The following is a 25,843-nucleotide window of genomic DNA, read 5'->3' as shown; positions in this document are numbered from 1 at the left end:
CTTCATAAACTCTTCGTATTTTCTTGAGTTCATACCCGTAAGTTTTATACGTATTGCGCATTACGTGTGTTTCAGTTTTCCCACATTGTGAGTGGTCAGTGAATTTGACTTTTTCAATCTTTTGAATCACAGTTTCTTTAGGGTTGTTCTTTTAACACTTATGTTTCTGTGTTGTCTGTATAGTAAAAAAGAAGCAACAAAAAACAACCAACCCCCCAACCTTCCGCCCGTTCTCGGTCTGGAAGACGACCTGGCGGGTTCGTCGGCGTCGTCGGAAAAGTGCAAGCCCATGACGTACGAAGAGAAGAGGCAACTAAGTTTGGATATCAATAAGCTTCCCGGTGACAAACTGGGCCGCGTGGTCCACATCATCCAATCGAGAGAGCCCTCGCTAAAGAACTCCAACCCCGACGAGATCGAGATTGACTTTGAAACGCTCAAGCCTTCCACCCTGCGAGAGCTGGAGCGATACGTGTCCACGTGCCTTCGCAAGAAAAAGAAAGGCGGAGGTCAGCTTTCTTTCATCTCATCACACAGTGGCAGGCATGGGCCGGTGTCAGATTCTGACGGTATAACTATGAGCAAAAATATCATGGTGGCACAGTATCATGGTTCCCTTTTGAACACGATCTACGGTAATTAAATAAATACATTAACATTCTTCTTCTTTTTCAATTGTTTTTAGCAAGTCACAGTGCATCGTCACTTTTCCTCCACGCGTGCCAAGAAGGTTAAAACAAATTCAGCCATCAAATTATTTTCAGAGGCAGCTTGTTGAGTCAACTCTGCAACCTGTAGTGATACCGCATCGATGAATTGCACCACACACCCGTGAATGTCCCCCGTGAGGTGCACTAGACTTTGAAAAATCCTCTAAAACACAGGTGTCAAACTCCAGTCCTCGAGGGCCGGTATCCTACATGTTTTCAAACCTTTTCCCTCAAAAACACCTGATTCAAATGATTGGGATCATTTTGAAGCTCCTGCGGAGCTTGCTAATGAGCTAATTATTTGAATCAGGTGTGTTGGGGAAAGATAACCGGAAAACATGCAGGATGCCGGCCCTCGAGGACTGGAGTTCGACACTTATCGACACGTATCGATACTTTAGAGTCTAAAGTAATGATCCGATACGTTTTCAAGATAACATCAAAAGTTATCACTTGTAACCCTTAAAATCATACAGAAAGCAAGTTCGTTTGACTAGCATGAGCATATATGTGTTTGTGATCAAAAATTTGCAATCTGCAAGTTTGCTTTTTTTTTTTTTTTTTTTTTTTTTTTTTGAAGTCTTGTTTTGAGAGGGTTCATGTAAGATCCAAATTCTAAATGTAAGATCTTATTGAAACCTTGACTATTTAACACCACTGTAAACCGTCAACCTGGTTATCGGCCCATGCCTACGCAGTGGTGCACTAATGTTGACGTTCAAATGTTTGTTTTTCAGCTGAGAAATCCATGGAGTCCATGGTTTCCGCCAAAAAGACTGGATCTTCTTCAGACAGCAGCGGCTCCAGTTCCGATAGTGAAACCGAAGCTCCGGGTAAGTCCCTTTTAATTTTGTCCAATCAAATTCCTTCTGTCAAATAAATCTTCAACATATTGTCCTCACTCTTCTTCCAGGAATGATCAAACCGCAAAAGAAGAAGGCGCAATCTGTTGTGAAGGAGGGGAAGAAGACGCATTCGCACGTGCAGGGTGCCCCCGCTCAGCCCGCGCTTCATCCGCAAGCGGCAACTTTCCAGCCTCAGATGAAGCCGCATCACGCCCCCCCTGTGGACTATATGCCGCCTCCCGTAACCCTGGAGTCTTCCCAGATGCTGGAGAACAGTTTTGAGTCCTTGCCTTCCTTTGGCCAGCCCCTCATGCATCTTGCCCACCACGCGGGAAACTCCTCGTCGCCCGCGCCGCCTCAGCTTAGCGCTAGCACCGCTGGGCCCGTGTCCCCTGAGACGCACCCCTTCCTCAATCAACATCCGATTCTGCCCTCTCCAGGTAGGCTTTTGTTCTCCGCCGAATACAACTTTTTTTTTCTTTTACTTTGTGGTTCATCCAAGCCTTACTTTCAAAACTAGACGTTTGCCAGGTCATCAAATTATTGTAATCCCCCAAAATATAAAACGCACGTGTACAGGTGGCCCCCTTCATTTTGGGGTCAAATTCTGGTATTTTCTATCTAACCGTGTACAAAACGCGTCAACACTTTGGCAACAATGTAAAAACTATACCTAAGCGGAATAAATATTTCTAAACTCTTCATATTTTCTTGTTTTCATATTAATAAGTTCTATATTTGCTGCGCGTTAACTACAGTGTGTTTGAGATTCCCCACATTCTAAGCGGTCGATGAACGCCTCACTTGAATGCACTTGAAACGGATGTTTTTCCCTATTCCCCGTGACACGGCTTTTTTACCATAAATACCTGAATTTGCGCACCATCGGTGATTCACCAAGTTTATGATTGTGGGTATATGACAAAAGACTGCATTTATCAAATGGAATACCTTTCCGTGTGCTCTCACCAGTGCACACAGCTCTATAGCTCGCCACTCTGAATTGAATCAGCTGGAGAAATCATAACTTTTACATTCCTCTTCATGTTCGTATTATTTCTGTGTGTGAACAAGGATGGACTCGGATGTTGGTTCAATCTGCTCGCTTCTTTTATTGAAAATAATGCCGTGACAACGTCAGCTAATGCACTGGCTGCTAACAGCTACCTTACAACAACCTTCTAGTTCGTCCTGTTAGGGTAATTATTGTAAATAGGAATAAGGCCTATTAAAAAAATGCAAATATGTGCATCAAAACTTGACTTATGTAACTGACAGATCAATCCTCCGGGTGTTGACCAATTATTGTCGTTTAATTCATTAGCTCAACTAGACAACATTTAAACATTGTCAAAAAAAGGTTTTTGTTGTACTCGCCACCCTTTTTGAAAATGATTCGGTTAATGGTTATGTCACTGTTTTCCAAGTAAAAGCAGAGGTTTGCGGCTGTCTCATTTTCATTAATCACAAAAAATAATTGTCTGTTTTTATGGAGGACTTCAAAAACAGCTGTTGATTAATTTGGTCAATCGTGTCGATTTTATTTTGATCATTTTGACAGTTCCATGTATTTGTTGCTAATAAAACTATTTTGTGTGGAAAGCCAGACTTTGAGTCTTGTCTGAGCCATGCGCATGGATCAGAAAAAGGCGTCCAGGCTCGAGTACTACAGCCCCGATTGACGTTTTTCTTTCTCGTTATGTAGCCTTGCACAGCTCCATGCCTCAGCAGCCGTCTCGACCGAGTCACAAGGCGGCGCCTCTTCATCCCAAAATTTCCCAGCAGCAGCAGTCGGCACCTCCTCCGCAGCAGCAGCAGCCAGTGTTGCAGCCCACAATGCAGCATCAAGCACCCCTCCAGCCCCAATCGGCACCCGCGCCGCACCAGCTGCCCCCGCAGATCCTCCACCCTCCCCCGCCCATGCACCCGAGGCCCCTGTCCCCACCGACGCTCACGCCCCAGGGCCTGCTGTCTTCCCAGCCTCCCCAGATGTTGCTGGAGGACGACGAAGAGTCGGCCTCCTCGGCGCCCCTCAACCAAGTGCAATTGTACCTGCAGCAGTTCCAACAAGTCCGCCAGCCCCAGCAGTCCATGCAGTCGCTCCAGGCGCAGGCTCGTCAGCAGCAGCAGCAGCAGCAAGCGGGACAGTCCTCTCTGCTCCAGTCGGTCCAGCCTCAGCTCTCCTCCCAAGCCGCGCTGCCCTCGCCCCAGCTTCCGCTTCAGGCGCAGGCTCCGGTAGCCCCGCCGCATCAAACCCCGTCCCAACAGATGTCCCTCCACCAGAGCCGCCACCTGCCGCAGGCGCCGCCGCCCCAGCAGCAGCAGCAGCTGAGCTATCAGCAGGTTTCCACGCTCATCGCTCAACCTCATGGGCCTTCGCACAAGGTGGCCATGCCCACCAACAAAGCACAGCAGATCATCCAGCCCCCGGAGCAGCTGTCGCCTCGCCCGCCCAAGCCCGACCTTTTCATCGCAGGTGAGCGCGCAAGCGATCAAACGAGACCGCGTCGACGCGCTGCCTTGAGGTATTCATCCCGTGTTTATGTGGACAGGTCACATGAGGGATAACCCATCCCCGCTCATGATGCATTCCCCGCAACTTCCTCAGTACCCTCCCGTGGCCCACCAGTCTCCGCCTCACAATACGCAGCCCAAAAAGGTCAGTACGGGTGCTGGTCAAAAATATATGAATTGAGAATTCCTAAAGGTTTAAAAAGGAGAAATACGCTCGATATTGGGATTCAGATGCCATTGTTTCTCCCCTTTTTTGCCAATTGTGTACCCCCCTCATTGATGCGGTAATGTGTTGAATGAGGGGGAGGGCCTTGATTTATAAATGTACCATCCACGTACAGATTTTTGAGGTCACAAAATGGTACGGGCCAAAATGAGGCCAAAAAAAGACATTGTTTCTCTGTGTACAGGGAACCAAAAAAAAACAACCCACAAATGAAAATCCAAAATTTCACCAAGTGGCCCCATTCTATTGGCCCATACCCAATCTCTAGTAGTTCTCAACCCTGCAAAATATTTCTTTTTTCAGCAAATACCCCGTAGAGTGTTCTGCCGGCCATGTCTATTTTAATAATTTTTGGGAAACCTTTGTAGTAATATCTATAGGCATATTTTATTTAGGGAGTCTAGTTGATTTGAGTTTGCAAATGATTGTGTCACTTATGACAATGTGCATCCATAAAGGCAAAATAAAGGCGTACAGTGTTTTGCAAAGAAGTCACTATAATTAAGCAATTAGTCGCTTCATGTTGCCTTTCATTTGCTCTTCATTTGAAAAGAAAAAATGCACTGTTCATGAAATTAGATTTAGCTTTGAGAACTGTTCTTCGAAAGTAAAGGTGCTCTAATTTCAATCCAGTTTTGATTATTTCATCTCCGCCTATCTGTTGAGAGTGTCAGCCAAATGACGCCAATGACTATCGTGTTTGTAACGCAGCAACGGGTGCCTGGCAGTCAAAGCGCCATCAAAGAGGACAAACTCCCGCCCTCACCCGTGATGAGAGGAGAGCCTTTCAACCCCGCCATGAGGCCCGAGCATCACAAGCATCTCGACAACAAGTCCGCTCAGCCAGGCCCCGGCCAACAGAGTAAGACTCCCAACCCACTTTCATTCCCTCTCCTTCATTTATTGAGTGAGGGCCTGCTCGTGTGGCTTAGATGTGAAGTCCATGGACAGCTCTCGGCCTGTCATCCGCTCGTCCGAGCCCGGGGGGCCGCCCCCCACCCTGCAAGACAAGGAGAAGTTCAAGCAGGAGTCCAAGGCACCCACTGCCCCCAAAAAGGTATCGATAGAAACGCTGCAAATTTTAAACTTAGTCAGCTATGTTACTGTAACTCCCCAAATACAAGACACACTTTTTTTTTTGCCTTTCACTTTTTTTTTTTCCTTTCTCCGACGACATTCGAGGATGGCCGCATCCGTCAGCCAGATGATATGAGTTTTAATGTGCGTTTCTATATCGGACATATTCTTACTTACAGTAATTATGATAATGACAGAAGCTAAAGTTGGTTGGCTGTTAGCAGCCAGTACGTGAGTTACAGCTAACAGCAACTCGTGTTCGCCGCAATTGGTAAACATTATTTTCAATAAAAGAAGCGAGCTGACTGAACTAACATCCGAGTCCGTCCTTGATCACTCACAGGGACTTTACTGTAGCTTTCAAGATGAAAGAGATTTTACTGTAGCTTTCAAGATGAAAGAGATTTTACTGTAGCTTTCAAGATGAAAGAGATTTTTTTTTGGGGGGGGGGGGAGTGAGGCTGCCGGAAAGTTTGATGTGAACACATCTATTCAGAAATGGAACAGAGTGGTAAACAAGCTTATTTATGACAGTTAATATAATGATTAGGGATATTAAAAAAGCAAGAAATTACAGAGATAAGTTTTATTATTCTGTGTTAAGAATTCTTCAGTTTGTAATGTTTACTTACCCTATTGTGAAATGTGCGCTTTTAATCTGGAAGTGCTTTGCGTTTCCTGTTTTGCGTTTCCTGTTTTGCCTTTGATTTATTCCAATTCTTGTTGATGGTTTATGTTGTTTTATCGTTGTTCTTGTCCTAACTCGAACTGTTGGTGCGTCCCCTCCACGGAAACATAGAAAATAGCAGAACTTGACCCTAAAATTTGGCTCTAAATGTGTCTTATATTTAGGGGATTATGGTAATGTCCATTCCATCAAAGAAATCATTGATTTTTTTCCATATACCTAAGTGCCAGTTGCTGATCATTCTTGCGCTATTGTGTCAGGATGTGAAACTGAAGAACATGGGCTCGTGGGCCAGCCTGGCCCAGAAGTCCACGTCGACGCCGATGTCCGCCGTCAAGTCGTCCAGCGACAGCTTCGAGCAGTTCCGCCGGGCCGCCCGAGAGAAGGAGGAGCGGGAGAAGGCCCTGAAGGCGCAAGCCGAACAGGCGGAAAAAGACCGCATGAGGCGAGAGCAGGACAAACTTCGGCAAGTACTCAAAGACCAAAGGAGATTGTAAACTTTCAACGATTACCAACCATTTTTTCAAGCAAATCAATGAGGAACAAATCCTCCTAATCATTTAGAGTCATCCAATTATAATTTGGAAATCAAGAGCTGGTTGGTATTTTGCAATCCTTGAGAGAGACTAAGATGATTTGAGCGCGCTCTAGTGGCCAGTTCAACGACAAACTAAATTGAGTCCAGGTTGATTTTGCCCTTTTGAGCCTTCAAATGTGAACATTTTTAATGCCTCAATCAATAAAGTAGAACAGAAATTTCTATTCCTTGATGAATATACTCAATGTTCAAAATGTATTTGGATAAAACTGAACCTCTGTAAATGCTAGCATTCCCCCATCTTATGTGGTTGCCTTTTATGTACATGACAAATATCAAAATAGACGTTTTTTAGGTATTCAACCACTAAAGTGGAAAATCACTTAGGTATTCAATTACTAAAGTGGAAAATCACTTCTGTAAAATAATCAGTTACTATAGGTACTCAAGTACAAAGATAATCATCGGCACTAAAAGACTAATCAGTTATTTCAGGTATTCAAGTACTAAAGTTATTGATTACTTTCGGCGCTAAAGTATCTAAAGCAGTTGATTAGCGCATAAAGTAATTGATTACTTAAACTGTTGTGCAGTGTTTAGATCATTTTCTTCCACGTTATTCGCGCAGTAATTTAGCCAAGTTATGGCACACTTGTGGTAGTGAAACAACTAGTTGTGCAACCGTCTGGGTGAAATTTCAGCTCCCAAGTGTCTGTTTGCAATGCTTTCCCTCTGATGAGTGCCTATGATGTAAAGATCAAAGAACCGGACATCATAATTTACAAGGGTAAAGATCAAAGAACCGGACATCATAATTCACAAGGGTTGATACAATGCTACTTACTGTAAGAGTTTTAGTATTGATACTAATACTATTAGTAATAATACTTTAATTCAGCACCATACAATTTTAAACCCTTCTTTCGCTAAGCATTTAAAAAAATTGAAAGATCGTTAAAAGTAACTAGGATTTCATGTCTGGACTTTGATAAATCTTATGTCTTTGTGAGTGAAAGAGAAAAATGAATTTGATTTGGTTTATGTTTTTAGGTTAGCTTTTTTGTTGTTGTTTTGTTTTTTTGGTTTTTTTTAGCTAGGAGCTGGTCCGAGGGAGCGAATGGAAGTTAGCGTGGAAAGCTTTCCATCAACTTCTACTTTAACAACAAAGATGGGCCCATCAGCCAATTAAAAACGTTGATCAAAGTGTGACTTTGACCTTTCAGAGGCCGGGACGACGACGACGTCGTCCTTGAGACGAGCAGGAGGGCGCACGAGGAACCGCGCCGGCGCCTGGAGCAGCAGCAGCAGCACATCCAAGTGCCCCCACAGCAGCCCGAGCCTCAGCCAGCTGTGATCCAAACGCCGCCGCAGCAGCAGCCCACGCCGCCGCCGCAGCAGCCGGCGCCGCCCCCGCAGCCCCCCACGCCGCCTCAGCCCGCCGCTGTTCACAGCCCGCTCGACCAGCAGAGGGAGCTGGCCCGCCGCCGGGAGCAAGAGAGGAGGCGGAGAGAAGCCGTAAGATTGATTTTTTTAACATTTCCTTTGCATTCTTTCTCAGTTGGGATTCTATTTTTAGCGTTTGCATATAATACGTTTTTTTCCTACGTTATGACTTATTTGCAATAGGTTGTATTGTTTGTCTTTTTGTTTTTTCCCCACCCCAAATTGTTCTATTGTTAGCATTTGCATATAATATGTCTTCATACGTTACGACTTTTTTTGCATTGCATTGCACTGCACTGTGCGTCATTTGGGATTTTTTTTTCCAACTCTAATCGTTCTTTTGTTAGCATCTGCATTTAATACATACTATTTTATGTTGGGAATTTTTTTGCATTGCTTTGCTTTCATCACTTTGATTTTTTTTCCCCACCCCACATTGTTCTATTTGCATATAGTATGTCTTCTTACATTACGACTTTTTAGCCAGGACAAAGCCTTTAAATAACCCCCCCCTTTCAAAAAATTAAAAAAATAAATAAACAGTCAGTTTTTTTTTTTTTGTCTCCTCAGATGGCAGCAACGATTGACATGAATTTCCAAAGTGACTTAATGGCGATCTTTGAGGAGAACATCTTCTGAAGAGGCGACAAAGACAAGAAGGTAGAGTGGAAACTTAACTGCAAAAAAAAAAAGCCTCCCCCATCCCCAACACACAAAAAAAGAGAGAAAAAGCAACTTTTTAAAAGGATGAAGCAAAAGCATCATCATCATCTTGGAAGTGGACGCCATGTCGGCACTTTTTGCCTTTTTGTCTCCATCGTTCTGGGGGGGTCACGAAAACCGTCATTTGAACTCAAAGCTCTGATTATTTACTGACGCAAGACTGGAGCACGCTTGTTTCTTGAACTGATTTGGAGAACAAGTCTTGCTCTCTCTCTTTTTTTTTTTTTTTTTTTTTTTTTTTTTTAATGTGAACACATGAAATGGTCTTGGGGGGAGGGGGGGGTGTTCCCACACTGTAAATCTGTCTATTTCTCAATAGAGAAGGTACACTTTGCCTTACACATCTCTTTCAAGACCATGAGGTTATGTGGCCTACACACACATACACATACACACACACACTTTGAAAAGTGACATTTAATACGAAACAACTACGACACGTAGGAGCAGTCATGCTCTTAGTATCTACTGTAAAGAAGTATTTTCTTATACTATAATAACTCTTTATTTAGGAGCTTTTATTTTAACCGACGCACTCCACACACAACACACACATCTCTATGCCAAACCTTTTATGCTCTCTCTTCCTCATCAAGTCATAGGTAGCTAGTTTAAAAAGAAATAAATGAAATGCATTATCCAGCAAGTATTTAATTGACAGACGGTTGAAGTCATATTTTGAAATCCCTGACAGGATGCAGAGGGTAATGTTTTGGAGCATCAGTTATTATTATTATTATTATTGTTATTACTACTATGATGATGATTTTCCCAGCAGAACCGCTGGCAACCTACCGCTACCTTTGTACTCCAAATCAGCAGTCACACTACTGGATTCAGTCTGACACATCCTCCATTTTAAAAGTAAAAAAAAAAAAAAAAAAAAAAAAAAAAAAAAAAAAAAAAATACAATAAAAATGAAAAAAAATAGGGAGTCCATTTTTTGTTTTTGTTAGTGGATGTGACTTCTTTGAGACAATGTGGTCTCCTGTGTTTGATTTTCTCCAGTGCCTGTATAATTATTATTATTATTATTGTTATTGTATTGCAATTCTCCTTTTGGCGTATGTTACACTCGGAGGCGGCGTGGCTAGAGTGTGACGCCTGAACAATGGGGGTTGGGTGAATGTCATTATTTTTGTTTGTTTGTTTTTGAATGAGTGTGTGTAAAAGACGAAGACAAAACAAGAAAAAAGGATGTTTTATATTTGAACCATCGGGGATTTTAAATGTGGTTTTATCTGGGCACTCGTTTTAGTCTCAGCGGTGACGCATTTGGTTTTGGATAATGCTCGTGTGTGTTTGTGTACATTCGAATGGCAGTGTGATTGTGTGTTTATTATTTTTATTTGTTTTTTTTTAAGATATTTTCAATCTTTTGAAGAGAATAAAGAGTACTTCAGGAGAACATTTTTTTTTGTTTGTTTTTGCTCAAGTCACCTTTCTATTAATTCCCATGAAGTCTGCCGCATATGAATATATCACATCTGGCTTTGAACGGATAAACTGAACTCCTTGGCTTTTTTCTCTTACATTGTCTCATTTCATAAAAACTGTTGTGCCATGTGTTCTACGGAGAATGTGCTGACTCAGCCCGAGAGTTTGCTTTATTCAGGTATTTTATTTTGTTACATGCATTCATTTTTTTTTTTCTAGGAGGGGTTGGCGGGAGAGGGGGTTGTTCACAAACAATGTCCTCAATTTATTGTTTGCTATTTTGTGAGTGGTCTATAAAGATCTCTTGATTCGGTCTGTTCTGATCATTGAATAAACTCATTTTTTATAGAAAACAATAAAAAAAGAATAAATAAATCTCTCTCTTGTATTTGTCCTTGATGAATCAGTGTACAGTTTTTCATTCTTGCCAGTTCTTATGTATGTTGGTTTTTTTTTAAGTGTTGGAAGTAACATGATACAAAAGCAACACATATTGGCGAACCTTACTTTCACCACAAACTCTCGACCACCATTGACAACCCCAACATTTTAATCCAGGATTTGACATCTGAAGTGCAGATAAAAAGAACTTCTAACTCATATTCTCAGAATTGGCCGTGTGACGTTCATGGTGCAAATTGACAGATCTTTGACATACATTTCTATAAGCAGAGTATTTCTTATTCCATCGACACAATTTTGATTTAAATACCATATTTAGTGTGTGCACCACAATACCTTTTTGAATGCACAGCATTTTCAATGAGAAAGTAATAATTACGCAAACGTTTGATGACATAACTCCGACACGGAACTTAAATTTGAGGCGCACGTTGTGACGAAACTGTTTTGGTGTTCGGACTTCCGGTTGTGTTCTTCCTGTAGAGGCGAAGGGACGTTTTGTAGCGGGTCGCATTTCGAGTTGGAGGCGGAGTCAATGGGAATTCTAACAGCGATGTTTTTATTGACATCTGACAACGACAGTTCACACATGTATATCTCTGAACTCTGAACATAACCTAACTGCGCTAACTCGTCTCTCTGTATTATTGTTCCCCCCGGAACCTCTTTTTCGAACCACATTTCCGTGGGTGAATTATGTCTGACCCACTGCAGTTGAAAGATTTTCGCGACCCAACTGCACATCGGCACCGCATTGGTGACTCCGCCGTGTTCTAGTGTGGTGCTGAAGTTTAAAAAAAAAAGGCAACGAGTAGACGTGACAAAACCTACTTCCCCACCACAGGAAGAATACAATCGGAAATCAAGCACGCTAATACAATCTCGTCCCTCGCTTACACTTTCAACAATATTTCTGTTAAGGAATTGTATGTAACAAACAAATCCTCGGTTTGGCAAGAATGAAATGTTCAAATTACTGACCAACGGAAAGAATTTCATCCAAAACTAAATTATTTTCTAACATTTCAAATCCAAAGCGCTGATACTTACGCATATTCTGAAGCTTTTAGTCTGAAGGTCCAAACAACCGGCTGGGGGACGTGTTACCGTAATGTAGAATGTCAGCAATTGAGGGGCGGCTAGCTTGACTCCTATCTTTCCGTGTTGGAGGTTTGCCTGACTGCGGTGGATGACACCGTGAAGGTCTTCGGCTTTTGCTCAAATATAAACAACGTTCCAGAAGTGGTGTGGTGAAATTTGGGCGAAAAATGGGCGTAAAAATAGAAGTGTTCAAAGTAAGTTCGGCTGTTGTTTTGTTCACCTCATACTACGTAACGATAAAAACAACTAACGATTTTGGATTTATTTTGGTTCAAGTTCTAGTTCTGGATCAAGACTACTGACATGATTGTGTTTTTGTTGTTATTGAATAGATGGTGTTATATTTGTCCTTCCCCGTTACTATGTTCTGGATCTCAAATCAAGCTGAATATTTTGAGGAATACGTCGTAAAGCGGAAGGTTTGTAATGCTGTAGTGTAATTTCACATTAAAGGTACTATACAATGCTGTAAAACTAATTCACTTTTTAAAAATATGTATTTTTTTTTTTTTTATGATGAAATCTTGTAATGGAACCCAGAGGGAGATCTTCCCCGCTGACGACGGACATAATGTAAGTGTTTTTCAAAAACTTTAGATGGCATATCAGGACGTTAGATATGACAATATTTTGAATTTGTCCACATTTTCTTTTTTTTTTCTTTTGTTTTCTTTTGCTGGTCTTTCGGCTTCAAAATGACTTCATATGACCCATATTTATTTTATCATGTTCACTTGCAGAGGAAAGAGTTGGAAGACTTCAAGGAGAGAATGCGAGCACGAAAAGAGCAACGGAGACTAAAACAAATCTCAATGGAGTCTGAGAACTAAAGATTGTTGGAAATATATTTATGCCAAAACTGGTGGTGAAGTATCAAGCAATGATGAGTGGAGGCGGGAGATTTGAATTTTCATGATACTATTACTGTTTTGACAGTGCATTATACAATATCTTTTTTTCAGTGATTCACCAGTCATACATGCCACGGGACTTTTTTAAATGTTTGCGAAGTTTATTATGATGCATGTGTCTTTGAGCTTCTGAGACAAATTTGGTGGTTGTCTGACGACTTTAACATGGCGAGTTGCTATGGACATATAAAGAGTCATTGTAAAAAATGGTAGTGTTATTTTCTTAGTTCGTGTTTTTTGTCTCTCCAGATTCTGACAATATATGATGCCCAGATCACCCAACATCAATTTGCAAAATTTGGAAGAGGGACTATTGTCGCACAAACACTATTGTAAATAATTCACCATTTAAAAACAACTAACCTTTTGTGCAGGCTACAAAACCGTTCCTGACTTTCACAGGTGACGAGCAATCACCAGAAAAATCTCACACACATATTCTTGGTGGCATTTATAATTTTCTGTCAATAGCTCTAATTGTAATTGCTACAAATGTCTCCGCTGTGTTACATTCATTCAATATTACCTTTTAAAACTCGTGCAGTTTTTTGTGCTATGTGCACATTAGAAGATTTTGAGAAGATGTGGGAAAGACTCTTGGGTACTGTCTCACACCAGCTCACATCTAAATTGTTGTTGTCTCATCCTAGTCTCAGACTAAGGTTTTGTAAAGTGGGAATTTTGCAGGGTCACTCATTACAAAAACAACTAGATTTTGGGAGGATATTTTTCCCTCCACAATGCTAAATTTTCACACCGTGCTCTTGGTAGAAACTTGCACAATCGAGAAAGCAGAAGCTTTTGGTTGCCGCTACCGTATTGTATGCAAAATAAATAAAAAGATGATTGATTTGCTGACCTTTCATGCATTGTCTTGACAAATAATTTCCTCAAGCTACATTTGCTATATTATCACTGTAATTAATCGATAATTTTTAATTGTTGACTTCACGTTAAATTATTGCATTTTTATTCACGTTGGAGCACATAGGATCTTAGAGGATCTTAAACGAAGTTCGATAAAACACTATCCAGTCTTTCGGTAAACGTTTTGCAATGGTGGAACACAATTCGTGTCATGCCGTCAATACACTGTAGGGGTCAGTGTTTCCCCAGGAAATGTTTATGACGAGCAAGCAGAATTTATCAACAAGGAAGTAACTAATTCTGGCAGAAGTTAGTACCCGACTGCTGTCAAGATGGCTCCAATCGGGCTAAAAACTATAGTAGGAGAAAGTAAGTGACACAGATTCCGTTGTTGAACTAATTTATTGCGTTTACCACCACTAGAGGATTTTGTTTTTATTTCTAAGCGTAATGAATCGGGATTGCGAACGTGACGTCCGACAACAAAGTTTGTTCCTCGTAGATCTTTCCTGGCATAAATCAAAATGCAGAATTAAACTGACATTCGAGCGACATAATTACCAACGTGAGAAAATTTTGCTTGAGTGAAATTACTCAATGGCAATTTTATTTGAATTGTGTACGTCAAAGACTGGCAGCTGAAGGCTAATGGCAGCTAGCTTACGTAATGGGGAAGTTCTGCAAGTTTTCCTTCCCATTCATGACGCGTATTACTATTCAAAATTGAGCTAACTTCAAACTAATAACATTTGACTTATAATTTCAAGTTTAATTGAATCAGTTTTCGCTGTCCTTAGAAAGAACTAACTTTAATCGATTGCTCAAAATAAGGCAGTTACTAAGACATTTTATGTTTGTCTTAATGTTTATCTAATACTGTATATGTTCTTTAGTGCATCAACTAGCCTTAAAAATCATACTTCAAGTACGATTTTGAATACAAGTGGTTCTTTTGTTTGAAACATTTAAAACCAATATTGAAAACAAAAATGTAAAATTTTCGATGTGTATTTGACGTCAAAGCTGACAGGTTTTGAAGAGCAGGTTGCATTACATTGATTTTTACCCACACAAGATGAACCAAAGTGTCGTTTTGTTTTTTTTTCTATTTACACCCTAACTTAGCTATGCAGTAGCTTATAGTAAAGGATTTTGAACTATTTTTGAGTTGCATCCTCTTTTTGCATGACTTTGCAAAGCAGCAGGAACTGTCATCTTTTTTTGTCAACAGAAATCCTAAATGGTGTCATCAAGAGTGTAAGAAAAGATGGAGAGTGGAAGGTAAATGTCGTCCAACTATCACAAAACCAACCAGTAGTTCTGATTTGCATTTCAAGCTTTTTAAAATGCCTTTAGGTTCTTATTGTGGACCACATGAGCATGCGGATTCTGTCGTCTTGTTGCAAGATGTCAGATATCCTGGCAGAGGGAGTCACTAGTAAGTGTGCAATGCTGGTTATGTATCCTGCTGAGTGCAATGCTGAAAGTATTTATATGACTATGCTTGACATAATTCCTATCCTCGGGGGATGAATGAATGCTGATTTGATTACATACTACTGGTTTCATAGTGTTGAGTTTTCAGTGTGAGATCATTGAGCGTTCTTGTGCTTGTAGTTGTGGAGGACCTCAATAAAAGCAGAGAACCCATCTCTTGTCTGGAGGCCATATATTTGATCTCACCGGTGGAAAAGGTCAGCTTGCTCACAAAATTTAAACCGACTTATAACTGGGAAGGGGCATTATGATTGATCAAATTTTAAAAATTTGGTCGGTTGTGTGGAATTGATCGGTGTGTCTACTGGTGACTTAAATGGATCGTCCACTTATTTCGCCATTTTCAGCAGTAAAAAGTTAACATTTTGTCTATAATTTATTTTCCAAGTACTATTATTACCTTTAAAAACACAGTTTCCATCCATTAAAAATGACATCATCTGTGGTCAAGGTTCATTTAATGACCAATCACCTGTTGGTCATGTGACATTCACAAGCTGAGCTGTCATTGGTCATTACCTGAGCCTTCAGCACATGGTGTCGTTTTCATCCAAAATTAGTAATTAATTGTATATGTTCCCAAATGTAAATGAGTGCTCATCCAAAGTAGGCCATGTAGTATCCAAAACAGTAATAATGTAAGAGGTTGTAATTCTTAATAACGCAAAATTTTAACTTGCAGTCAGTTCGGGCGCTCATAAACGACTTCAAGGACTCCGCCTTTACGTACAAAGCGGCCCACATCTTCTTCACAGACAGTAAGTTTGTTTGTTTTGCGAAAACAATCCAAATGCTCGTACAGGTCATTTCATGTTTTTGTCCATTTTTGTCCTCATCAGCTTGTCCTGATAATCTTTTCAATGAAATTGCAAGATCAAGAGTGTCCAAGGCCGCCAAGACGTTGAAAGAGATTAACGTCGCTTTCCTACCGTATGAGTCTCAGGTAGCATATTTTTATTTTGGGAAAAAGCTTACTAGAAACACTGAACTTTAAGTGAATAATAATCACATGATTTTACTTTACTTTTGAACTCATTCAGTCCCAAAGATATATTTTTAATCCAAGACAGACATTCACTCCAGGCGTTTTGTTCGTTTGTTTGTTTGTTTTGTGGGTGTGTTTTTTAATAATGATGTGGTTTTTCTCTTAAGGACATCTAAAAATGACAAGTGAATGAGAATTAAGTAGTAAAGTTATACATGTCTTTAGTACAGTACTTAAGTATTTTAGTACCTAAATTGACTCTTTTAGTACTTTAATTACGAAAGAAATCTATCATTACTTAGTCGACAGTGATTACTTTAGTACCAAAGAAAAGTGCTAAAGTTGCATCATGTTGCGTAGTCAAGTATTAAAGATTAATGTTGAAAGTAACTGATTATCAATTACCTGAGGTTATTTTTTTACTGATACGTAATTCATAGTTCCAGCCATTTAAGCAAGCAGTTGAAGAAAACAAATAAAATCAAGGCGATATATATATATAAAAAAAAAATCCTTGGGATTTAATGTCTGGGTTCTTAAAATAAGTAAAAAACGTAAAAATACGTCTTTGGCATTGAACGAGTTAAATATGGTCGGCCAGCTGGTGGAGTCAACTGAAATGTCACTTTTCTTCCGTGTCGTCCCTTGAAGGTGTTTTCCCTGGACCACCCAAGCTCCTTCTACACATTCTACAGCCCCAAGTCCAATAAAGACACGAGGGACAAAATGATCGAGAGTCTCGCCGAGCAAATCGCCACTTTATGCGACACGCTGAAGGAGTACCCCGCCATCCGATACCGCAAGTACGCCCCCTGCCTTGAAACTTGTACATGAGTTGAAGAAATTGCACTAATGAATTTCTGCTCTCGTCCTTTTAAGCGGCCCGGACAGGAACGCCAAACTGGCCGAAGAAGTCTACCAGCACCTAAACGCCCACAAAGCGGACAACCCGAGCATGGGAGAGGTTCTAGTGCATTTCTACTATTCCTCGTTTACACGCCATATAGAAGTGGATTATTATTCTCCTTTTATTCTACTTTAGCAGCTTTTTCCATATAAGAGCATAAACTGTTGTTGATGGTGCAGCTTTTCACCTCTACAGGTTGTGGGTGTCTCTTATTTTATTTTCTTCTTTACTGCTGCTTTCCCCTTTTTTCTTCTTTCTCTTAGCTCACCTTTCCTTGTTCCGGGATGAGTCTTATCAGGCATGTATTTTTTTTTTTGTGGTTGTTTGGTGTTGACATAAGAATGTTCTTTATGTTGCATGAGAGGAAAATAATGAAGGGGGCTCTCCTACAATGACGATGTTACCCCAATTTGCATGTACAGACGTTTGAAAACACCGTCTGATTCAATGGAGTACAGTAATTCCTCAAATATATGTGGCTGATCGATGCAATCTTTTAAATGTTGAAAAAAATAACTCTAAACTTTAAGTTACCTTTTATAAGACGCACCCATACTTTTGGCCTTCATTTTGGGAAAAAAAAAGTGTGTTCTATATTTCGGTAGTTACGGTTATACTTAAGTCAGAGATTCATAGTAATTAAGACCATGTGTGTGAATTAGTCTGTTTTAACATTTTTAACCCATACTATACATAAATTAGATCGTGCCTTATGTCTACTATTAACCTTTTTTTATGGCAAAGGCATAATTACAGTAAATATTAGTGCAGCAGATAGACATCGATTCCTTCCCCTCAAAAAGGCGTCATGCTGCCTATTGCCAATCCCAATTCAAGTTACTGTCAAACTAAACATAACACAAGAAGAATTAATTATACATTGTATATTTGTTACTTGCCATTGATGGGCCAATGAATAGCATCGGCGCCCCCTTCATAACCTTTTAAACCAACAGTTGTCTATTGGTGGTACCTCCACAGGTACGTGAGATTTGAACAGGGTTTCTTCATATGCCAGCAAATTTAATTTCATTCTCTTTAATGTCGTGACAGGAATGGTACAATTTTTTTTTTTCAAATTAAGAGCAAATCATTTGAAACATGAAGCACCTTTTTGCTAATTTATGTGCTAGTCACTCCTTTATAAAACGTTATAATTCTTTATTTGTGTCAATTACATATTTTGTACAATCGTTTGATCTTTACATCAAATGCATTTCTCATCAAAGGGGAAGCATTGAAAAACGACACGAGGGAACTGATCTTTCATAATTGAAATAATGGATTACTTTTAGTATTTATCAATTACCTTCGTACTTCATTATCTGAACTAATCATATATTTTAGTGCTTGAATAGCTAAAGACAACTAACTAAACACAAATTATTCAATAGACGTATATTGAGTGTGTGCGTGCACATCTGTGTTTTCTTAGAAGTGCTCACTAATATACCGGTAATGAATTACTTTAGTACTTGAACACCCATCACACGAGCAAAAATTAAAAAAATTCTACCTTAATGGTATAGTTGTTAATTGAGGGCCCCTGTACAATAAAATACCACTCACATATAAATGGAACCTTCTTACACAATCGCACACATGGAAGCACAAAAAATTATTTGCATGATGGAATGTGAATAAAAATGCAACCTCATGTTAATAATATATAACATTCTGCGTTGATTTCAGGGGGTAAACAAGGGGCGCTCCCAACTTATTATCGTGGACCGTGGCTTGGATCCCATCTCACCTCTCTTGCACGAGCTCACATTCCAGGCCATGGCATACGATTTGCTGGATATCCAAAAGGACATTTACACGTGGGTACACGTTCCACTTTTCTCGTATTGTGTTGGGCTATGCGTAACTTTTTTTTTTTTTGCTTGTATAGTTATCAGACAACCGGGATAGGGAATTCCAAAGAAAGAGAAGTGTTGCTGGATGAAGACGACGAGCTCTGGGTTCAACTGAGACATCTGCACATCGCCGACGTCTCCACGTGAGTATGGCAGGACACGTCCCACTTCACGTATGCACACGGCGACCCTAAAGATTTTCCTAAATGTTTTTTTTTTTTTTTTTTGTAGGAAAGTGACAGAGCTGCTGAACACCTTTTGTGAAAGCAAGAGGATGTGCACTGACAATGTAAAGATAGACTGTCTTTGTCCTTTTGGTATCATTTTAGACATCATGTAAGATTATTTATTATTGTATGGTTGTTTGGGTTTTTTTTTCTACAGGCCAACATCAAAGATCTATCTCAGATGTTAAAGAAGATGCCACAGTATCAGAAGGAGTTAAGTATGGTAAGTCCTTTTTTTTAAAAAATAATTTCTTACAAAAGAGCCTTATGAACCCAAAACCGATTTATTTAAGCCCACTGTTGTGTCCATTTTGTCTCAGCAAGACAGCAAAGTGGATTGCATTCCACCCAAACACATGAGACATCATTAGAAAGTCCAATATGTCCTCTACTGAGGACATCGGGACTTCATAGAGTATCTCAAATGATTTTAAAGATAGAGACCAAAAACAAATGTCCAATACAATGGACACAAATGAGTTTCGGAAAACTTTAGTATTTGTTAGAGTATTTGTTTCTTATTGTTACGGTTGTATTATTATTATTATTATTATTATTATTATTATTATTAAAGCATTTTTTTACTACAGTACTCTACTCATTTGCACTTGGCTGAAGCTTGTATGAAGAAGTTCAAGGCATCGCTTGATAAGCTCTGCGAAGTGGAACAGGTCAGTGTTTGGTACTTCTTTGGTTCTAGAAACTGGATTTTTATGTTTTATCTCAAAAAAGAAAATTTGCAAATATCTGCGTTTACTTTGGAGAACAAACACATTTTTGGGCTTTTTTCTGACATGGAACAAACCAGCAATTTAAATCCTATTCACAAGGTATTGACAAGGTATTGAGTTTTGAGGTAATAGATAAAAAAATAATTAATGAACTAATTAATTACTTTAGTAATTGATTAGATTTACCCAAAGTAATAAATTACTGCAGCACTTTATAAAAGTAATTCTTACTTTTACTTTAGTAAATCGATTACCTACTACCAGACATTTTTAGACTCTCTAGCAAAATACTTGGAAGAAAATTGAAAAATATAAGTACTCGGGATTCAATCTCTGCACGCCTTAAAAAAAACTTAACTCAACTTTGGGAATGAGTTCATCAGAATCCCTTGTTAAGAATATATAAGAATAAGAAATACATTTCAGGGTTGACTTCTTTAATCAGTGTATTATTATAAAGTATAATACAGTGGAACCCCGGGTTATGGCGCCCCTGGCTTACGTTATTTTCACATTGCGAAGTGTTTTTTCGTCCCCTCTTTACGGCATTTTTCCCTCTTTATGGCATCAACAATAATTACAAAATTCAAACTTGGTGGTGATTGTGCGTGCGTATGATTGCGCGTCGCATCGCGCTCATACATCACTATATGCGTCGCTGCAACGTCAGTAAAACGCTCATCTGCTATTGGTCGGCGTGACTAAGATGTCGATTTGCTGTTGGCCGGCGTCACGGCGACCCTAAGATTCTGCTCTGCTATTATTTATTATTGTCATTTATTATTATTTATTATTTACTGTGAATTTTAGTGCTTAATTCAATTGGTTAGCCATGGGTTCCAAAATTGCTCGTGACGTTAAAGGGAGAAGTTAGAAGATGAGTAGTATGGAAACGAATACACTATTTTGCTACAAATTTTTAATCTGTATTGAACTGTACAATTTTGATGTTTTTACTTGTGGTTTTCTAGGTAATTAGCATAAGTTTCTATTGCCCATGATACACCGATTTCGCCTTTTTATTATTCTTTTAGCTACATGATCAGATTGCAGAGGTCATCTTTTGCCACATCTGGTCACAGAGTACATTCGCACATCTGTAGATGACATTATAAATAGAAGTAGGATAATGGACTCTTGATCCTTCAACTCAGGAAAGAGGCCTTCCTGTCCCGCCCGGCCCATTAAACGTCTCTGCGCTCGTCTGCTCAGAAGTGCGTGAACGCAAAGCGGCGGTATTTGCATGAGCAGGAAGGATCAGCCAGGACGCGTTAGCCTAAGTCCTATCGGCGGGAGAATTCCTCGTCCCCCTTGGTACACCGAGTGACCTCCGTTTATTTATAGTGCAGACGGCGTGTATGTTGAAATTCCGCTGGCACGGTTAGTGGTGTTTAATGGAGAATGGCGCTCATATTGTATAAGGAGCTTGTGATCAGACGTCAACACCCGCAAGAGTGTTAGCACACTTAATAACATTTCATAACTTGGTGAGGTAAAAATCCTGCCAAGCATATGGCTGTGGCCTGGATTTATTGGGGATGGGATAACGCCATGGCCCGGTCCTGGGACCAGCTTTTGTGTCCACAAAGGAAATATCATGTCCATTTGAGTGACGTGTCACTTAAAAATTATGATGCCCCCACCTCGTAAAGTGCTCAAGCTTGTTTGGACTTTTAATAAGGACGCCAAGGTCCAAACGGCCAAATCACCCAAAAATATGAAAATTAAAACCAAGCCGATTGTGATTTGGATAAAAGTTGGTGTACCTGTTGATAGTGATTTCGCAGTGTTAATTCTAAAAAATTAGGTCAATCGGAGCCAGTGTTTGGTAGGTACACCCAGTCAAATTTTGAAATTTTGGGCAAAAAGGGGTGTGGCTGTTTTCCTTTGAACACTTGTGATGCATTTTCACAAAATGAGGCTTATGGCTTTGAAATTGAACATTAATATATTCTAATTGTGATTTCAAAAAGTTGAAATCTCTCTTTTGGAGACAAACATGTTTAAGGTTTTGGCAAATTTATTGTTTAGCTCACTCGTTCCTAAAGATATTTATAGTTTTTTTTTTTGTTTGTTTTTTAAGAGTCCAGGCATTAAATCCCAAGTATCCACATATACATTTTTACAATTATTTGTGTATTTGAAGTGCATTAAATCCCAAGTATAAATACATTTTTTTTAATTGATTTCAAGTGCATGCCTAAAGTAATTGATTACCTTTGTATTTAATTATCTAAAATAAGTACCTAAAGTAATTTACTTTATTTAGTAAGTAAGTAGTAAATTGGTGCTTGAAACATTTTGTAGAGGCCATTTTTAGACCTTCTTTTTAGCCACTTAAAAAAAAAAAAGTGCTAGGGATTTAATGTCTGGACTCTTTAAAAAAAAAACGCATAAAAATATGTCTTTGGGATTAAATGAGTTAATGGTGTGCATTGTCAACTAATCCCTTATTTCTTATACTTTGATTACAGTTTGAGCCTTTTGGCTACTGGGATTAGAAAGTTGAGACCTTGTACAAATCCCAAAATGGACTTTTCTGTTGACTTTTTTATTTTTCCATCAATAAATCCAAACTAATCCCCCTGACACAAACCTGGTTTGGTAGAACGCATCACTATTACGCATCAGGAACTATTGGGTCAAAATACACAAATAAGAGATTGTTGGAAAGGAAATTCAACAAAGGTCACAAATCTGACTTTGAATGATTCATTATGATTGTTTATATTTCATTCATTTTCATTATGTCCTTACAGAGACCCAGCAAAATAGCATAGATGCGTTTCTACATACATGATACATATTTGAGGCCATATGTGGCCCACTGGCCCATTTTTGTTGTTATCTGTGTCTAGCCCTCATAGGAAAACAGTATGGACACCTTTGCTTTAACAAATGAATATATTTTTTGAAGGAAGATAATCACTTTGCCTTTATCTTGCCACAGGACTTGGTGATGGGTGCAAATGCAGAGGGGGAGCCTCTAAAAGATGCCATGAAGAGCATCGTGCCCGTGCTGCTCGACAGCGAAGTTTCAGCCTACAACAAGCTCCGCATCATCCTTCTCTTCATTTTCCATAAGAAAAAAGGTACAATTTTCCTCCCTGAACTGATTCCGAAATCGGTTCAGCGTGGGGGATCTACAATATCACGAATATTGCGATTGCTTGCAGGCATCGGCGAGGAGAACCTGGACAAGCTCATCCAGCATGCCAATGTGACGGCCGACAGAAACATCATCACTAACTTCCAGAACCTGGGCTGTAACATCATCGCAGGGGTATTTATTTATTGTGACAGTGGATACTCAAATAATATTATAATTACATAATATATGTGTGTCAGCACTCATGTCGCATGTGTTAAAAACTCCCCTACATTTTAGGGAGCCAATGCCGGTACAACTCTGCCCGATCGCAAACAGCGTGCAGACAGCACGTACCAGCTGTCCAGATGGACGCCCATCCTCAAGGACATCATGGAGGTAGCTTATACCTTCCAACACAAATGTTGCTTTTTTTGTGTGTGTGTAATTCATTACGTTTAACAGAATCATTTTTTTCCCCCAGAATGCCATAGAAGACAAATTGGACAAGCGCCACTGGCCCTTCATATCGGACCCCGCCCCCATCAGTACTACACACACGGCAGTCAGGTAGGTCTTAAACCAAGTTATTGTAGCTAACGAAAACAACAACACAACAAAAACAAGAGTCCTTAAAAAAAAATGATTGAAAAAACGGTTGAGAACCTTACAGGAAGATTTAAACCTAACATCCCATAACTGTTAGGCATAAATGGTAAACACTAGAACACCATGTTAGTTGAGAACAAAATATCAAACTTGTTTATGTCACTTTACTTGAAGCACTACAAACTGCCTACCCCTTTCCGTTTGGCCATTTTTAGAACATTCATAGAAAACAGAAAAACAGCTGCCGTCATCTGTGTCTAAAAAAAGGGTGGATGCAGGCAGATTATTTTTGCCGGGAAAAGCTTTTATTCCTGTAACTAAGTCCAAGTCAAGCTTTTATTTAGTTTAAAAAAAAAAGTAGAGTGAGTAGAAGGTTTTAGAGGTGAAAATAAGGCAGTTTTGCGTGAAATGCTGTAATCCTGCAGGGAATTCCCATTTCTGTGTTGTTTTGCAAAGCAGGCGCGTTGGGCTCCTAATCTGCCTAATGCACAATGCTTGTGTCCTTCCTTTTCGGCAAAGTGCGGTCCATAAATCTGAGTAGTCATTAAAACGCCTCCGGCTCTTGAAAAGTGCATGTTATCCTTTTTGATTTATGCAAGCACACGTTTTATCCCCCATGTTGTTATTCACAGTCTTGCGATTTCTTACAGCGCCCGTCTGGGTCAGTGGCACAACAACAGACCCCCCACAGAGTATCACACTGGACCCAGGCTCATTATTTTCGTCATTGGCGGGCTCACCCACTCGGAGATGCGCTCGGCCTATGAAGTCACCCGAGCCTATGCCGGCAAATGGGAAGTGCTCATTGGTAAGCGTCGTCGTTTCATTTCAGCCGACCCTCCGAAGTCAAAACAGGGATTTTGTAAATAAATAAAGAAGTACAAACGGTATTCTCAGGTTAGGCACATATGATGCCTGATTATGCTGACATCGACCTTTGCAACATGTATGCAAATGTGTGCTCCGTTATAGCTGCGGTTAGCATGAATTAGCCACTTGCTAGCAGGGCTCAAGTGCTCCATATAGGCTGACGTGTTAGGCGCAAATGACTTTTCACATGTCGATGCAGACAACCGGAGACAGTTACACACTCTTTCTACTTATCACTTTTTAACATACCTAATTTGCTCTTTTAGCCAGCAAATTTATCTCATAGACAGATTTATGGTCATAAATTTGGAAGAGGAAAGTAGTGTGATACTAATAGGCAAATAGTATTGGGCGATACATCGCGATACGAAGTGATGCAATATCCATATTGCGATATAACGGTTTTGAAAGGCCTTGTTTTAACTCTGCTAACGCGAACAAATGTGTTGAACTTCTGTTGTTGTTTTTTAATCTATCCACTCCAAACTGGCTTTCATATCATTATTTTTGTAATATTATGAATCGTGTTTTACATGTAAATCATTCCAAGTGCTTCAGAAACAACACATTAAATGTTACAATGCACATTACCTTTGAGTGAGGCGGTGTTCCAAAACAAAAGCAAAAATACTTATTTTTATCTGAATCTCTGTGTGAGTGCATCCATACATATATGTGTATATGTATTTGTATACATATACTGTATATGTGTGTATGCATATATATATATGTGTGTGTGTGTATGTACTATACATGTATATGTGTGCGTAAATAAACAATATGCAAATAGTTAAATGCACTGTCCTGTATTTATGATGGGAACATACCCCCAAACATTGTGATGACTTGATTTTCTGCAGCGCTTCGTTCATTTAAACTAGCATTAGTTTGGATTTTATTTGGTTTGTTTGTTCGTTTGTTTTCTTGCTCATTTTTCATTTGGTTGTGGACAGGCTCCTCTCACATCCTGACTCCAAGCAGCTTCCTCAACGACCTCAAGAGTCTGGACCAGGTTCCCAATCCAGATTGCGAAGACCACACTGATCCAAACAGTGGGCGGGCACAATGAAGGAAGAGCCCCTCCTTTCTTTTGATTGGCTCCGGGTTATACGTACGTCGCAACACGCCGATATTTGAAGTAGATACCATTATATTTGGATTATTGTTTTTAGAGTTTTGTTTATTTGCTCTGCGATTAGTTATGTGCTGATATGAAAGTATTTTAAATGACTACTAGAATGACATCACTGTATGAACTTTTGAAGATACCTTAAATTAACCCCCTTACTTTTCCCAGATAAATCCAATGGCAACTGCTGTCTTTGATCATCTTGCACATGACTTAGTTATAATGCTGGAACGTGGTGTTTTTTTTCTCATGTATAAATAAAGTAATTTAAAAAAAAAAGACATTCCCTTTATATTTGCTCATTTTGTCATTACGCAGAGATTTCTTAATTGCGAACGAGGGTGAAAACGTTCGCCTACCTACAAATGGCAAGGAGCGAGAAAGACCGATCATCCCCTCTCCGTAGCGAGGATTACGTTTTCATCTAGGATTACAGATGGCGATATTAAGAACAGGACA

At 39.7% G+C, this 25,843-nt stretch overlaps 3 protein-coding genes and 1 long non-coding RNA gene across 5 annotated transcripts in view; 3 read left to right on the top strand and 1 right to left on the bottom strand.

The window, feature by feature from the left end:
* brd4 (bromodomain containing 4) overlaps positions 1–10,600 on the top strand; it is a 34,830-nt gene extending 24,230 nt beyond the window's left edge. For both annotated transcript variants that reach the window (XM_088436520.1, XM_088436519.1), the window contains exons 10-19: positions 184–509; positions 1,448–1,543; positions 1,624–1,995; positions 3,261–4,031; positions 4,108–4,214; positions 5,007–5,157; positions 5,228–5,352; positions 6,321–6,526; positions 7,822–8,113; positions 8,612–10,600. In XM_088436520.1, coding sequence (XP_088292646.1) covers positions 184–509; positions 1,448–1,543; positions 1,624–1,995; positions 3,261–4,031; positions 4,108–4,214; positions 5,007–5,157; positions 5,228–5,352; positions 6,321–6,526; positions 7,822–8,113; positions 8,612–8,680 — 2,515 coding nt within the window. In that variant the 3' untranslated portion in view covers positions 8,681–10,600. The remainder of the gene's footprint in view (positions 1–183; positions 510–1,447; positions 1,544–1,623; positions 1,996–3,260; positions 4,032–4,107; positions 4,215–5,006; positions 5,158–5,227; positions 5,353–6,320; positions 6,527–7,821; positions 8,114–8,611) is intronic.
* On the bottom strand, positions 3,982–12,082 carry LOC148410372 (uncharacterized). The gene is made up of 3 exons (XR_015868140.1): positions 11,654–12,082; positions 6,280–6,464; positions 3,982–5,295 (listed from the first exon to the last, which is right to left on the bottom strand). It is a non-coding gene; the product is annotated as an uncharacterized LOC148410372 (long non-coding RNA).
* On the top strand, positions 11,689–13,480 carry pet100 (PET100 cytochrome c oxidase chaperone). Its single transcript, XM_088436521.1, has 4 exons — positions 11,689–11,898; positions 12,037–12,123; positions 12,245–12,277; positions 12,445–13,480. The coding sequence occupies exons 1-4, from the start codon at positions 11,872–11,874 to the stop codon at positions 12,532–12,534; spliced, it is 237 nt and encodes a 78-aa protein (XP_088292647.1). The 5' UTR covers positions 11,689–11,871; the 3' UTR covers positions 12,535–13,480.
* Positions 13,481–13,744: 264 nt separating this feature from the next.
* On the top strand, positions 13,745–25,656 carry stxbp2 (syntaxin binding protein 2). Its single transcript, XM_088437758.1, has 19 exons — positions 13,745–13,851; positions 14,714–14,763; positions 14,839–14,920; positions 15,100–15,176; positions 15,662–15,737; positions 15,819–15,922; positions 16,616–16,767; positions 16,844–16,928; positions 18,564–18,694; positions 18,766–18,873; positions 18,962–19,019; positions 19,115–19,180; positions 19,548–19,628; positions 22,639–22,780; positions 22,865–22,971; positions 23,077–23,175; positions 23,261–23,346; positions 24,036–24,193; positions 25,209–25,656. The coding sequence occupies exons 1-19, from the start codon at positions 13,815–13,817 to the stop codon at positions 25,322–25,324; spliced, it is 1,815 nt and encodes a 604-aa protein (XP_088293884.1). The 5' UTR covers positions 13,745–13,814; the 3' UTR covers positions 25,325–25,656.
* The last annotated feature ends 187 nt before the right edge of the window (positions 25,657–25,843 follow it).

The sequence above is a fragment of the Hippichthys cyanospilos genome, chromosome 16 (assembly GCF_059441005.1).
Source record: "Hippichthys cyanospilos isolate Australia breed blue-spotted pipefish chromosome 16, RoL_Hcya_1.0, whole genome shotgun sequence".
Classification (NCBI taxonomy): Eukaryota; Metazoa; Chordata; class Actinopteri; order Syngnathiformes; family Syngnathidae; genus Hippichthys; species Hippichthys cyanospilos.
The sequence above is the reverse complement of the archived record's forward strand: the minus strand, read 5'-3'. Positions and strand labels throughout refer to the sequence as shown.